This window comes from Paroedura picta, chromosome 2 (assembly GCF_049243985.1).
Source record: "Paroedura picta isolate Pp20150507F chromosome 2, Ppicta_v3.0, whole genome shotgun sequence".
NCBI lineage: Eukaryota > Metazoa > Chordata > Lepidosauria > Squamata > Gekkonidae > Paroedura > Paroedura picta.
The window spans coordinates 150,976,602-150,992,256 of NC_135370.1; the positions used below are offsets into that span (position 1 = coordinate 150,976,602).

The 15,655-nt window shown below is 45.2% G+C and overlaps 1 protein-coding gene across 2 annotated transcripts in view; it reads right to left on the bottom strand.

The window, feature by feature from the left end:
* Positions 1-651, bottom strand: part of SPTLC2 (serine palmitoyltransferase long chain base subunit 2) — a 76,835-nt gene extending 76,184 nt beyond the window's left edge. The window contains exon 1 of one of the 2 annotated variants that reach the window (XM_077323343.1): positions 318-651. In XM_077323343.1, coding sequence (XP_077179458.1) covers positions 318-446 — 129 coding nt within the window. In that variant the 5' untranslated portion in view covers positions 447-651. The remainder of the gene's footprint in view (positions 1-317) is intronic. The other variant, XM_077323342.1, reaches the window with a different exon arrangement.
* Between the last annotated feature and the right edge of the window lie 15,004 nt (positions 652-15,655).

The following is a 15,655-nucleotide window of genomic DNA, read 5'->3' on the forward strand; positions in this document are numbered from 1 at the left end:
CTCCCCCACCCCCACCGCAGGGCTGCCCGGAAGGAGCGGAGCCCAAGGGGGGCGGGCGGGCACCAAGCGTTGGCCGCGGCGCTTCCCTCGACGGTGCCAGGCAGGACGAAGCTGCGGCAGCGCTGGCCGCCCAAGGCCACCCTCTCTCCCTCCTTCCGTCGTCTCCGCCGCATGGGCGACCCGGAGCAGCGCTTCCTTCCTCCCATCCGCCTCGCTTCGCCTCGCCCCGCGCTGGACTGGCCTGGAGAGCCGCCCTGGGACCGGGAGTGGCCGCTGGCGCCGGACGCGCCTCGCCACAGCCCCGCTGCCCGCCTCACCTGGCTGTGGACGTCGGCGGCGCCTTCTTCTCCCCCTCCTCCTCCTCCTCGCACGTAGCCGTTCTTCAGGCCGCCGTTCTTGTTGAGGCTGCAGCCGTTGGCACGGGGCTTCCCGGGGCCCTGCTTCATCCTGCCGGCGCCGACCACAGCAGCAGCAGCAGCACCAGCGGCGGCGACGGTAGCCGAGAATCCGCCCTCCGCGCCCGGCCCTGCAGTCCTATCGCACCGGAAGCCCAGGCGGAAGCGCTCGCCAATCACAGGCCATGACGTCACCTCGGCGGGCGGGGACTGGGCCGATTTCTACGAACACGCCGCGTCCCGGGCCAGGAGAAGCCAGGGGGTTGGCTGGCCGCTGGGCGCGGAGGGATCCTGACTGGGGGGGGGGAAGGGGCGGAGGAAAGAGGCAGACCCGCGAACTGGCGTTGGATACGCAGGCGGCGGTGGCTGGGTGTGCTTTATATACCCCGGTGTCACACCGCGATGCAATCTTCGCGTGCTTTTCTGGGGTTTGCTCTGTGCGAAATGATTCCACTTCAAGAGCCACGGGTTTAGAAGGGAGCCAATCCGCACAGAATCGTGCTGTAAACACCTTAATAAATCCCGCTAATTTCAGTGATTATGGCGAAGGCCATGGGTGGTGCCGTTAAGGGTGTTGGGATAAGCAAAATCTGCAGTGTGCATAACTGAGCAGAATATAAAGGGTGTCCTGCAGGGGGTATTGGAGGAAACATGAATTTGGCATAACAGGAGAGAAACTTCCTGAAGATTTTGAAATTCTCTCTTCCCCTGTGCTGATGGACTCAACAGGAGGCGTCCTATTTTCTGAACACACTTCCCCTTGCTTGCCCTCAGAACAACAGTTCAACAACAGAAGAATGACTGTGGTGAAAAAAGAATCTAAATAAAAGTTAGATTTCTGTGTCTCTATATAATTTGTTTCTCTTCATAAATAAAACCTAATTTGTTCTTTAAGCAGCCCACTGCTCCTCTCTTTCTGCAAATTGGGCCAGATGCCAAGTGTAGAAATTAATATCGTTCTTATCAGTTCATATGTCAGGCTGTGATCAGAGCAGCAAATGGCAGTGATCCATCCAGTGATTATTGGTAAGGATCTAGAGAAGAAGAAGAGGTGGGTGAGGCTGAAACCGTTTCTGCGCTTGAGGACTCATCAAGCGAAGGAAGTCTCATTATGCAGGCAAGCCTCAGTAGTAATCAGGAAACTTGTCCAGTCAGCCGCGGAGGCATGCCTGCAGAACATGCCCCTTCTTTGCCGCTTGGAGGCTCCAGGTGGCGAAGAGGAGGCATGTTGCGCTGGCAAGCCTCGGTAGCCGGCAGGAGAGGCTTGGCTTCTAGGGAGCACACTGTCATTGTCCCCAGCAGCAGTGGTCCCCTGCAGCTTTCACTGTTCCCAGTAATCCCAGTAATAACAACAAAAGCAAAAGCAGGCACTGACACCAAGGCTCAAACTTACAATTAAGGAAACGAGAGGACCAAGTGTGGCGGGGGAATATTTTGTTTGATTGTAACGCAACCAGACATTTTTTTCCCCGAAGAGCAGGAGAGGTAGGGAGACTTGAAAATGGAAGTGATACTCGGGGGGGGGGGGGCAATATTGGACATAGTGGAAAAACCCAAATGTCTACAGTTTGAGATAGCTCTGAGAGAACTATGACTGGCCCAAGGTCATCCAGATGGCTGCATGTGGAGGAGTGGGGAATCAAGCCTGGGTTTCCAGATTAGAGACCACTGCTCTTAACCACTACGCCATGCTGGCACCTTGCAAACAGCTCATGGTTCAGGCAGGTCAGGCTCATGGAGAGGTCATAGACAGTGTTATGCTGATTCTGTGAACTTAGGCAGATTGTAAGTGGTTGGGCAGAAGGGATTGTGTCTAAGCATGGCTCTTGGGGGTCAGGAGGCGAATTTCCTCCAGGCCAGACTGGCCAGGGATTCTGGGGGGAGGGGTGTTGTAAGGGGGAATCATCTGGGCATGGAATTGAGGTTACTGTGGATGGACAGGTAGCTATGAATCTCCTGCATTGTGCAGGGGGTTGGACTAGATGACCCTGAAGGTACCTTCCAACTCATATGATTCTGTGATTCTACAATTCTATGTGAATATTTCCAGAACTGGAGCTGATGGGACAGGGACTCATACCACTTTCATTAGCAATCATCATGACCTATACGGAGATCATCCTCTCAGCCTGTTGCAACCAAAATATCATTACGAATTTTGTGACACAATAAAGACTAAAGTACTCTGGCATAAGCGTTCGTAATGAAAGAAATTTACATTTAATTCTTGTTGTTGTTAGGTGCGAAGTCATGTCCGACCCATTGGGACCCCATGGACAATGATCCTTCAGGCCTTCCTGTCCTCTACCATTCCCCGGGTGATGTCTCTGCTTTTTAGGATGCTTTCTAGATTTGCCATAGCTTTCCTCCCCAGGATCAAGCGTCTTTTATTATCTTTGCTGCAGTCTCCATCTGCAGTGATGTTGGAGCCCAGGAAAATAAAATCTGTTACTACCTCCATTTCATCCCCATCTATTTGCCAGGAATTGAGAGAGCCAGATGCCATGATCTTCGTTTTCTTGATTTAATTCTAGATATGTTTATATTGATATCAATGTATAGAAAGATATACATACATACACACATACATTAGAACAAACAGAAGAAAGTTTGGGGAATCATTCCGAAGTGAGGTCAGGATGCCTGGCATTCCAAAGTGTATTATGTGGCATTGCAGGTTAGAGATCAAAAACAAGAACTAGTCAAAAGGCAAAGAATCCAGTCAGAGTAGGTATGGGTTACACTCAACTGTGGCAAGTAGACAAAGGGATACAAATAGTGTGGGCGAAGTTCTTTAGAGAAATTGATTTTATTCCTGGAATAAGCACATCTGCTCCTTCTTGAGCTAAAATTGTCAAATAGCTGCAAATTTATTTGTTTGTTTATATTTTGGATTTCTATGCCACTCCTCCCAGGAAGCTGGCTCGAGGCAGTTAACTACATATAATAAAAAGGTAAAGGTATCCCCTGTGCAAGCACCTGGTCATGTCTGACCCTTGGGGTGACGCCCTGTAGCGTTTTCATGGCAGACTCAATACAGGGTGGTTTGCCAGTGCCTTCCCCAGTCATTACTGTTTGCCCCCCAGCAAGCTGGGTACTCATTTTACCAACCTCGGAAGGATGGAAGACTGAGTCAACCATGAGCCAGCTGCTGGGATTGAACTCCCAGCCTCATGGGCAGGGTTTTCAGACTGCATGTCTGCTGCCTTACCACTCTGTGCTACAAGAGGCTCTTAACTACATATAATAGTAATAATTAAAATATGATAGAATCATAGAATCATAGCGTTGGAAGGGGCCACACAGGCCATCTAATCCAACCCCCTGCTCAACGCAGGATCAGCCCAAAGCGTCTTAAGCATCCAAGAAAAGTGTGTATCCAACCTTTGTTTGAAGACTGCCAGTGAGGGGGAGCTCACCACCTCCTTAGGCAGCCTATTCCACTGTTGAACTACTCTGACTGTGAATTTTTTCCTGATATCTAGCCTATATCGTTGTACTTGTAGTTTAAACCCATTACTGCACGTCCTTTCCTCTGCAGCCAACGGAAACAGCATCCTGCCCTCCTCTAAGTGACAACCTTTCAAATACTTAAAGAGGGCTATCATGTCCCCTCTCAACCTCCTTTTCTCCAGGCTGAACATTCCCAAGTCCCTCAACCTATCTTCATAGGGCTTGGTCCCTTGGCTCCAGATCATCCTCGTCGCTCTTTCCATTTTATCCATGTCCTTTTTGAAGTGAGGCCTCCAAAACTGCACACAGTACTCCAGGTGTGGTCTGACCAGTGCCGTATACCAGCGGTCCGCAAACTTTCCGTTACTGCTCCTATGTCTGAGGCAATTGCCTATGAATATATCCGTTTGTTCCAGGGGAGCTAATTGCAGGAGAGGGCCAACTTTAATGATGGTATTCATTATTGGTCCCAATCAAATGCCTGCCCGAAGATCTCTGTCCTGTAGGCCCTCGAATCTGCACCAGCTCTCCAAGGGCCCACAGCTCAGTTGTTAATTCCATCTTTGATGTTTCACTCTGAAACCCGTGATGACAGTTTAGAATTCAGATTCATGTTGGTCTGAAGCAATAGAATACCTTTTAAAACCAACAAAATTTTATTCAAAGTGTAAGTCACCTATATTGTAAGTTCTGAATTAAACAGATAGAAGGGCTTTGTATGAATAAGAAGCTACGTTTATCATTTTTCTCCTATCTTGACATATTTATTTCATTTACAATATTTTCCCCTCCCAGGATTGACCCCCCCAAAGCTATAACCTTATAAATTTAGATTGTTATTCCTCACTAAGATGTCTCGAGTCCTATATAAAAGGTGGCGGGATATATATTCCTCAAATAAATAAACAAAAGCACAAGGCAGGAGTTGTTAAATTTACAGCAGAATTGCTGAGGGTCTTCTTTCCATCAGTCAAGGTCATGAAGATATAGGGGAGAAACATGGGGACAGGAGCTGCAGATTATTTTAAATCTACTATAAGTAAACTGGCATATTGTGGGTACATGGGGATATCCATAGCAGAGCCATTGACTTGAATAAACAAAATAGTCCAAGAGTCAGGTGACCTATGTTGTCATCAGGGGTAATGTCCTCCCCCCCAATTTAGTTTAGTTAGTCCCTGTGAGGAGGAGATTTGTTGGTTGATTTGTTGGTTTCTAAATTTTAAACTTGCCTTTTAAATGTTATAATTTGATTGTATTTGTATTTCTATGGCCATATTATCTGTATATTGAAACTTTTTGTGAGCCACCCTGAGCCACCAGGGAAGGGCGAAACACAAGTGTAAAATTAAGCAAGCCATGTGGCAAGGCTGGGACATCAATAATGACATGAAAATCCATTCTTTTATCCCAGGACAGCTAAACTTGCTGAAGGGGTTCTGGCTAGATACCTTATTCCAAAACATTTTGGAAGGCTGAGCATATTTGGTCTGCAACACCAGGCAGTGTTTCTTGAGCACTTGGACAAATTGCCCTTGTCTCCTCTTCCCTGCCCAGCTGCTTTGATCTCCATGCACACCATGATCCCTATCCAGATCAGGCACCACAGACAGGACACTGAGAATCCACAATTAACACCAGCCTGTTGCACAGGGTGGGCATCCCAGACCCAGCCTGCATACTGAAACAGCTCTCTCAATTCCTGGCAAATAGATGGGGAAGAAATGGAGATAGTGACAGAGGCGAACAAACCGGTCAGTCCTTGAGGAGATCAGCCCGGACTGCTCCTTAGAAGGCCAGATCCTGAAGATGAAACTCAAATACTTTGGCCACCTCATGAGAAGGAAGGACTCCCTGGAGAAGAGCCTAATGCTGGGAGTGATCGAGGGCAAAAGAAGAAGGGGACGACAGAGAATGAGGTGGCTGGATGGAGTCACTGAAGCAGTAGGTGCAAACTTAAATGGACTCCGGGGAATGGTAGAGGACAGGAAGGCCTGGAGGATCATTGTCCATGGGGTCGCGATGGGTCGGACACGACTTTGCACCTAACAACAACAAATGCATCCTAATGACACTACCACTCCTACTGCTGGGAAAGGTACATTTGTAAATTAACAAACCACAAATAAATACTTGTGGATTTCATAATGGCTTTGAGAGTTCTTAAATGGATGTTTAACTGAACCTATATACTTTGGAGGATAGTTGTATAATTCCCTTTCCTCCCCCGGTCAATCAAATTGCCCAGCAGATTTTACTGAAACAGAAAAATTCTTTAATATAACCTCTCTTCAATCTGTATGTGTGAATATCAGGTATAAACTTTCATTTTTACTTTACTTTCATTTTCCCTCAGATTTTGTTGAAACAATGTGCACAGCACACTAATAAGGAAGTAATTACAGCAGAAGATGATGGAAATGTGTAACTTAGAGAGCTTACTTCTGAGGACTAAGTAAGCAGCCCAGTTTGTGGTATGCATAGGAACATCAGGGAAGTTTTGTTCTCAAGAACTGTGGGTTGAGTTTCTGCTTACAAGAGTTGTGCGGGGGAAAGAGGGGGCTTCTAACTTGAGTCTGCAAAACATTTCATAGAGTCCTAAGTGAAGAGCTCTATCACACTGAAAACATAATGAGCTTAGACAGGAGGAATATGGCATAGGGTTGGGCCGGGGTCTTAAAGAGGCTTACAAAGCAATACTTATGTGTATATGCACTCAGGGCTAGGGATGCCACTCTCCAGGTAGGACCTGGGAATCCCCAGGTATTACTGCTCATCTCCTTACTGTAGCGATCAGTTCCCCTGGAGAAAATGGATGCTTTAGAAGGTGGATTTTATGGCATTGTACCTCACTGAGGAGTTTGAGAAGAGTGGGTTTGGGAAGGGGAGAGACTTCAATGGCAGAAAAAGGAGGAGGAGGAGGGTTGGTTCTTATATGCTGATTTTCTCTACCCGAAGGAGTCTCAAAGCAGCTTACAATTGCCTTCCCTTTCCTCTCCCCACAACAGTAGGTGAGGCTGAGAGAGCCCTGATATTACTGCTTGGTCAGAACAGTTCGCACTCCTAACCACTACTCCACGTTGGCTCTCTCACTACACCAAGCTGGCTCTCTTGCCATAGAGTTGACCTCCCAAAGTGGCCATTTTCTCCAGGTGAAGGGATCTTCATAAGTTATAATCCCAGGAGCCCTCCAGTCAAAAGGAGGCTAAGAACCAAGGGCAATACATCCTTTGACTTTTCCTTCAGCTTTCCCAGGCCAAATACTTACCACATAAAAGCAAAAGCTCAGTCTGGATGCGATTTGGATGTCACAGAGATGCTTCCAACCTTCCTCCATGCCATATTAGCACTCTTGCTTTACTGTCTGCTTTTCTTATGGCAAAATCATGAAAAGCAGAGAAGCTGATCCTGCGTTGAGCAGGGGGTTGGACTAGATGGCCTGTATGGCCCCTTCCAATTCTATGATTCTATGATTCTCTGTTTCTGTGATTCTGTGATTCTGAAAGCTAGATTTCAGGGCAAGGAATGAACTGACTATGTTGGTCCCGGCATGAATCCTGTCAAATCTCTTTCCTCCCTATAACGTCAATTAAAATCCCTTTCAACAAAGCATTACTGCTTCCATCCTGAATTTTACTACACACAGAAAGCAACCGCAGGCCATGTATCCTCTCTTTTTCTGTTCAGCATCAATCAAGAGTTAAAGAAGCGCATTGTCTGAACCAAACACACATAACAGGCCCCAAAAGAAGACAGTCATTGCCCTGAGGCATGTCACTGCTTGTGTAGCAAAAACTGAGAAGATGGGTTATGCTGCTTGACTGTCATCATGTAACTCTTGCAAGGAAAAGCTACAGAGAAGGTGGAGACCGTTGCTACTCCTGCTGGTAGACCATACAACTGGCTGAGACTGCTGGCAAAGTTCACTTTGCAAAAGTTTTATCAGACTGTGACCAGTCATTGCATCTTATGCCTTTTCGTAAAGGAGGGGTGAAGCACTGGGTTTTCTCCTTTCTTTGTACTTCCCTTCTCCCTACTTTGGGCTTTGCCCCTTCTCTAGGAAACATGTTGTTTGTTTGTTCATTAGTTCATATAACTGGATTTCTAAACTGCCCCTCTCAGCATTTCTGGCTCAGTGTGGCTTACAACATTTAAAAATATAACATATATAATCGCATTAATAATAAAATACAGTTAAAACAGTTTAAAAGTTGCTCATTACCCTTATCAGACACCAATCCCATAGATTTTGTTTTCTGCCTCTGCTTCTCCCATTCAGAGGGTGGGTTATTTAGATGTCATTGTCAGTCGTTCAGTGGCTCCAACAAAAAGCCTGGCAGAAGAGTTCTGTCTTGCAAGCGATTTGGAGCCAGGGAAGTTTGTGTAGAGTCCACAGTTTGTCTGGGAGCACATACCACCAGGCAGGGGGCAGGGCCAAAAAGGCCCTGGCCCTGGTTGAAGCCAGACGTACATCTCTAGGGCTGGGGTTCACCAGCTAGTTCTTATTGGCAGAGCAGAACACTCTTCAGGGGGTATACAGCTAGGTGGTTGATCAGGTCCACAAGGCCCAGCCAGGGATAGTCAAACTGCAGCCCTCCAGATGTCCATGGACTACAATTCCCATGAGTCCCTGCAAATGCTGGCAGGACATCTGGAGGGCTGCAGTTTGACTACCCCTGGCCCAGACCATGAATGGATTTAAAGATCAATACCAGGACTTTGAACCTGATCTGGAATTCAGCTGGGAGCCAGTGCAGTTGCCTAAAAACAGTCTGAATATGAGCCCCCAAAGGTGTTCTCATGAGCAGTGGTCCCCAACCTTTTTATCACCGGGGACCAGTCAACGCTTGACAATTTTACTGAGGCCCGGTGGGGGGGGTAGTCTGGGGGGCGCTGCCAGCAGTAGCTGCACAGTGCCGCGCCGAGGGGGAGCCCCAGCCATGGCGGCCACTGGAGAGCACCAAAGGTGAGCCAGCAGCAGAGTGGCAGGGCAGCCGCTGAGGAGGACAAGGAGGAGCTGCGGCTCAGTACCGACTGATCCACAGACCGGCACCGGTCCCCGGACGGGGGGTTGGGGACCACTGCTCATGAGGACTCTAGCAGTTGCATTTTGGACTAGTTGCAATTTCCAGGTCAAGGACAAGGGCAGAAGGATTTTGTTTTAACATTGCTGTACATGCGCCAAAAAAAGAGGAAAAAACGAAGGTTCCGTTGCTGACAGAGAACAATGCCTTTTCAAGGAAAGTGTGGAACACATGGGGAGGTTGGATCTGAATTCAAGAAAAAAAAGTCCCTGAAATAAATCTAATTTTGCGGAAGGGGTGGTGCAAAGTTGGACTCATCGGGAAACACTGGCAACACTAAGGTGCGGGAAAGTTATTGATCATTATTTTTAAATGCCAATGTGGAGGTTTGCACTTGTGCAGAAATGGTCTAAGAGAGGAATGTTGGCAGGAGAGCAAGCTGATGCATGGGTTCATGGCGCAGAGATGGTGCAGCTCCTGATAATTATGGTCTATGCTCTAAGCTTTTAAGCTGCTAATAGAATGTATCACATTGGATGTCTTTTGAGGAGGAAAATATATAGCACCTCCTTTAAGGACAATGTAATTTCATGTCATATAAGTCTGATCATGGGTCTGATCATGCTCAGCAAAGCATTATTTCAGGGTAAGGGACTATTTTTATCACAGATGTTTTTGACCCTTTGCCTTTTCTGACAGATCAGCAAGAACCTTCATTCTAATAATACTACTTCCCTGTAAAATATATAATTTCCTGCAAACATTTTAGTTGCTACTGCCTGGGTTTCCTTCTTTATTCTGCCAAATTTCCTTTCCCAGGATATGTTTCTTCATGGTTTTGATTCTGGTTCAGAATCCAAGTGAATGCCATTATTTATTTATTTAAAAGTTTCACCTCTCATCTCTACAAATGTGTCCAAGGTGATTTTTCAATCAAACACACAAACGCAAATCATAATATACAGTAAAGCAGCACATACAGGAGAATATCAAAAGATGTACTACACAAAAGACTAAACAATCAACATTAAAAGGCATTCTACACTAGCAGTGTTTTTTATTTTTAGAAATAACCTTTTTCAACACTGTCATCAAAAGACTCCATAAAGGTAAGACCAAGGGGGGGGGTGTTGATCTTTACAAAACAGCCAAAGACTAGCCTCCCAACATACAAAAACATGGGTGTGATCTGGAATCATTGCATGTTACAGAACAACATTTAGTTAACAAACTGAATTATCAATTTCTAAAGAGGTTTGATTTCTGAATAGAAGAAGAAGAAGAAGAGTTGGTTCTTATATGCTGCTTTTCCCTACCCGAAGGAGGCTCAAAGCGGCTTACAGTCGCCTTCCCTTTCCTCTCCCCACAACAGACACCCTGTGGGGTGGGTGAGGCTGAGAGAGCCCTGATATCACTGCTCGGTCAGAACAGTTTTATCAGTGCCATGGCGAGCCCAAGGTCACCAAAGCTGGTTGCATGTGGGGGAGTGCAGAATCGAACCCGGCATGCCAGATTAGAAGTCCGCACTCCTAACCGCTACACCAAACTGGCTCTCTCAGTATAGCTCCCACAGTATTTTTAAAAATTCCAAAGGCCTTTCAAAAAGGCAGCCAAGGATGAAAATGGCCAAGGAGGCAGGCAGGTGGCCACTGAGGGAGTTATGCAGCATCACAGAAAGTGCCACTCAGATATCTGTGGATGCTCAGATGAAGTGCGTAGTTCACTATTTGCTCTTTCATTCAAACATGGAAACTGCTTTGTGATTTCTGCTTGTGCTGCCAGGCAGTGGGTATCCACGACAACGCTGGGCCTTGTAAACTGCTCAGCTACCAATAAGACCCTGCTGTTCTTCCTGGGTCATGTGGGATCCTAAAAATGATACGATGGCTGACCAGTCTTCGCTTTTTTAAGGAAAACAAAAGTTTCTATTCCACTAATGGGAGTGGAGCCTGGGGAGGGCAGAGTTTGAGGAGGGAGGAACTTCAGCAGAGTTTGAGGAGGGAGGAACTTCAGGGAACTGAACTTGGTAGCTAGAGTTGCTAATTTCTAGGCAGCCTTGACTCTCCGCACTAGAAGAGCGGCAGCCTAATTATATTTTTAAGTGATTAACAAGAATGGACTCATTTTGCCACTGACAAAAGCACTGAAAACGGAATACAATCTAGAAACCGTTTTGGCAGAGTCCAAGCCTAAATAAATAAACAAAATAACAAAGTCTCTTAAACTTTTGATCTTTAATTAAGGCACTGGACAGATTCTTTCTTTCCTTTGTTGAATTTCCAGGCAGTGGCTGGAGATAGCAACCCTACTAGTGTCTCTAACATTTTTTTTCCTCCTGATAGGCTTTTGTAGGTGGGATGCCATTGCCTTCCTTTGCATAGCAACCTGGACTTCCTTGGTGGTCTCCCACCCAAATTCAGACCAGGGCTGACTCTGCATAGCTTCTAAAATCTCATAAGTTCAGGCTAGCTTGGGCCATCCAAATGAGGGCACAAAATACCTGCCAGAGGAAAAGAAATAGCAACCCTAATTACTAGTGACTGTGCCCAGGGACAAAGCTAAGAAACACATGCATGATTAATCTTGCATCACTCGTGCAACTATTTGTAGAAGTCAAGGCATTGGTCATACCTGAGCAACAGGCCACTTTTTACAGAAAGCTGTATTATATTTGAGGGCTTCTGCCCATTGAAATCAGCATGGCTTGAGGCTGTTATACCAGGAGTGGCCATGGAGGGGAAGAATTGCATCAGAAATGGTACTTGTATAAAAGGATTCCTCCCCAAATCAAACAGATAGCAGGAAGCCTTACAAAATGTCAGAAAGCTTGTCTTATTATGCAGGAGTGTCTTCCAACCAAGACTTGATTTGTGAGACAGCCTCCCTCCTATGACAAGTATGACTGTCCCTTCTCTCCATGTATCTTGATTGACACCAGGTGACTAGATTTAATCACAACTCTTTTGCAGAGTGGAATAAGGGCAGTGTGTGCTTCCTTCAGGTCTGAAAAGTTTAGATTTTTTTCCTCCTTTTTATTTCACCGTTTTCTAATTTTCTACTTCAATTTTATTGCAGTTGATGATTTGATGTATTAAACTGTAATTTATTGCATTGCTTTCAAATTCTGTAATCTGCCTTGATACTCTTTGAGAAAGGCATCTGTAAATGAAATATATAATGATGGGCCCATGTGGTTTTGTACCTCTTCTTTTTGGACACCAGTCTGATCTGCTGTGTCCCAAGAGTGAGAGAGCTCTGCCAGTTGATTAATGTTTGTGTTGAATGCACTACATTTGGGAATGTTCATTCTTGTTCTTTGACTTGATGTAGTTCCCCTTAGCAGGGAGTCTGAGTTCTAAGGAGAGATTTGCTTCAGGCAAATCTTTATAATCCACTACAAGTATCAACTAAAGCATAATTATTCAAGCTGTCAGTTACATTATCAAATGTGGAGACAGGGGTTTTTTTCCTGCTAAAAATATCCAAAGTAGTCTAGAACAGAGGTGTCAAACTTATTTGTTACTAGGGCCAAGCCCATTGCATTCAGGAATACAATGGGCGCTAGATTAGGGGTGGGGGTGAAGTGGAAAAACTCTGTGGACTGACTCTCCCTCCGCCCAAAACCTGGAAAGGCTGCAGGCTGGAGGCCCCCCGGGAAGGGAACTTGTCAGCAGGGGCAGCTCTCATGCAGCAGGGATCTGCAGTCTCTGAGCCTCAGAGGGAAGTGGAAGAAGGAGGGGGTCATCAGGTGTGGGGAACAGAAGGTGATTGGCTGGCTGCTGGACAGACAGGCCAGCTGGTTGGAGGAGGAGGCACTCAGGGGTGGGATAGCCACCCTGAGTGGGTGTTAAGCACTGAGTGGCATTAAGCTCCTCCACCTAGGCCTTACCAGAAATATATTATGTGGAACAGATGAGGACATGATCTGACGTAAATGTCACTTTGTCAGCTGGACCATGCATGTCATTAAAGGTGATACCAGGTACAGAAGACAGAAACCTTGTAAAGAACACACAGGTGATCCCAATTAACAATATTAATTTTTACTCAAAATACAAACATGCTTAAGTATCTCCAGGATGCCCACCTTCTCACTTCCACTGCCTATTACTCATTACCACTGGGACAGCACTGGGAACATGTCTAGGGTGATAAAAACCCGGCCGAGACTTACCTTGAGCGAACATTGACGCGGCGGAGGGCTTGCTGGGAGGGAGAGGCGACATCTCAGAAGCTTTTTAGCGTGCGCGCTGACAACAGCGCGCACAGCGTAAAGGGCGGGACCCGTGGAGAGTATTTAAGTCTCCACGTGCGCAGGTCTCGTCCTCTTCGCCAAGAACGCCGCGGGAGCTGCTTCCCTCCCACCCATCCTATGTTGTATTGTTCAGGGTTTCAATGTGTATGTTTTGTTCAATAATTGTCACAGCTGCGGGTTTGCATCGGATGGAGCCTGTTGGCAGGGAGTCCGGTGTGCGATCGGACTCCCTGGGGTTTGGGGCCTCTCCTGAGGCGGTGCGTATACGAGCGCGGCTTACCCAGCTAGGAGGCCAGGGGCTCGTTTGCCAGGTGGCCTGGGGGCAGTCAAAGCAGGTTGACACCTGGTGGCTCCCCCGCATAGGTCGCTTCCCTTAGTGGCGGACTTCAGTAGGCAAGGGGATCTGCTCTCCCGGCTGGGAACGGTGCGGGTCCCCAGGGCGCCTCTGGACTCCGCGGGTTGTTGGTACAGTCTGCTGACTGCTATGTCAGGCTCCCTCTCCCATGCTGTGCCAACCCTCCCGTGGGGAGGTAAATAAAGCTGTGGCCTTGTTTATCCCAACATTGGTGTCGCATCTTATTCCAGCACATAATGCCCTCCTGCAAGTCAATGGACACAGCTTCTGAAGTAGTTCTGTTCTGTCACAGTTCTCTTGGTTTTTTAAAATAATATTTCTTTTTTAAAGTTAATAATATAAAAGGGACAAAAAAGAAAGACCATAAAATCTGTACAGCTTGTACATTTCCAAAATCGTTGTACATTACTGGGTATATGGAACAACAAGAAAAATTTCTCCCCAACATCTTCTTTATTATAATTTTCAAGACATCCTCCATATAATACCATAATTCTTATTTCAAACATTTTTAATTTTAATTTTGACTACCAATGTACTTTACAACAGTCTCATTAATTTCATCACTACTATAGTCCATGTTACACATCTCATCATTTCCACATGCTATCTATAGCTTTCAATATACCCAAGTCCAAAAGAAAGTCTACTATTTATCTCACAATGTTCAGAATCCACTTCCCCATACCTTTACGTTGAAAACTTGTTTTCATTATGCTTCTGCATTGTAATACGTTTATATGCATTAAAATACATTTATATAGTTTCTCATTATAAATTTATCTTCTGCTCATAAAATTCACTTAAATAAAACTTACACATACAATATGGTCCCCTGCTTTCTCCCTGGAGAGGAAGGCAGTACTGAGGAAATATTTTTAGAATTTAAAATTTAATATTTATTTAAATTCATACAATATTTATATTTATTTTATTTTAACTGATATGACACTGAGCCTTTGGGGAAGGGCAGCATATAAATATAAATAAATAAATAAAAATAACAAACCTCAGATTTAAAAATTGATCTGCTTGAAATTGATCTGGTATGATTTCTTTCTCAAATAGGATGTTAATTTCACCATTACTGCATTGTCAGGTAGCCTATATTCCCATTCTTTTAAGCTTGTGAAGATTTCTGATTTCCATTTTGCTGCAAGAGTAATTCATTTCTAGCTGCTGTCATCATATATTCATCATAACAAATAATTTTGCCAAGAAAAAAGTCCAGAGCTTTCTTAATACTGCAAAGGTCTTTATCAAACAAAATTAAAAAAACAGAAGACCAAGTTATAGCAACCAAAGACGCATTGACATTTCATGCTGCAAAATATCACCTATCACATAGGTTTACGGATTGAATTAAAAAATTAAATCAAGTTGTATGCTCTGACTCAGACAAGGAAATGTTTCCCGTGCAAGAACAAAAGTAGAGGCTATGGTCAATTGAGTACTTGTTCTGCGCTCTGTTACTATGGCAATTCAGGATTTAAATGAAATATTCTGCTCAGGTGTTTCCACAGATGGCAGCAACCATGGATCACAAAAATTATTCTCTGTTGTGATACAATATTTTCATAAAGATCATGGTATTAAAGTTGTTTCAATTAAATAACATGCTATGACCAGCCCCCTACACACTTCCTCTCATTGAGGTCAAATTTTCCCTCCAAAAATAAAGTTGTGTTCCCTTACCGACTGAGCTGCCCTTGTAGCATTGTTTCTTTGTTATAAATAATAACGCTGGCTGTCCCGCTCTGTCACTGACAGAAGATTTGGCTTTAACTCAGTCCTAGACGTTTATGGGGAAAGGAGAAAGAAGTTTATCTGTTTATAGACAAGCTCCTTGCTTGTATGAAGTATGTTTGGAATAGTTGCAGAAATGGACAATTTCCTTTAATGAATTTGACTATTTTAATAGGATGGTTTAAACCAGAGGTAGTCAAACTGCGGCCCTCCAGATGTCCATGGACTACAATTCCCAGGAGCCCCTGCCATAGTCCATGGACATATGGAGGGCCGCAGTTTGACTACCCCTGGTTTAAACTGATAACACTTTCATTTGATTATGCTTAGCATATTATAAAATATTGGAGGGATCGAGATGTGATGGTGGATGATGCAAAATATTTTGATCAGTTCTGTGACCTGAAGACTTTGAAAGTCCTCAATA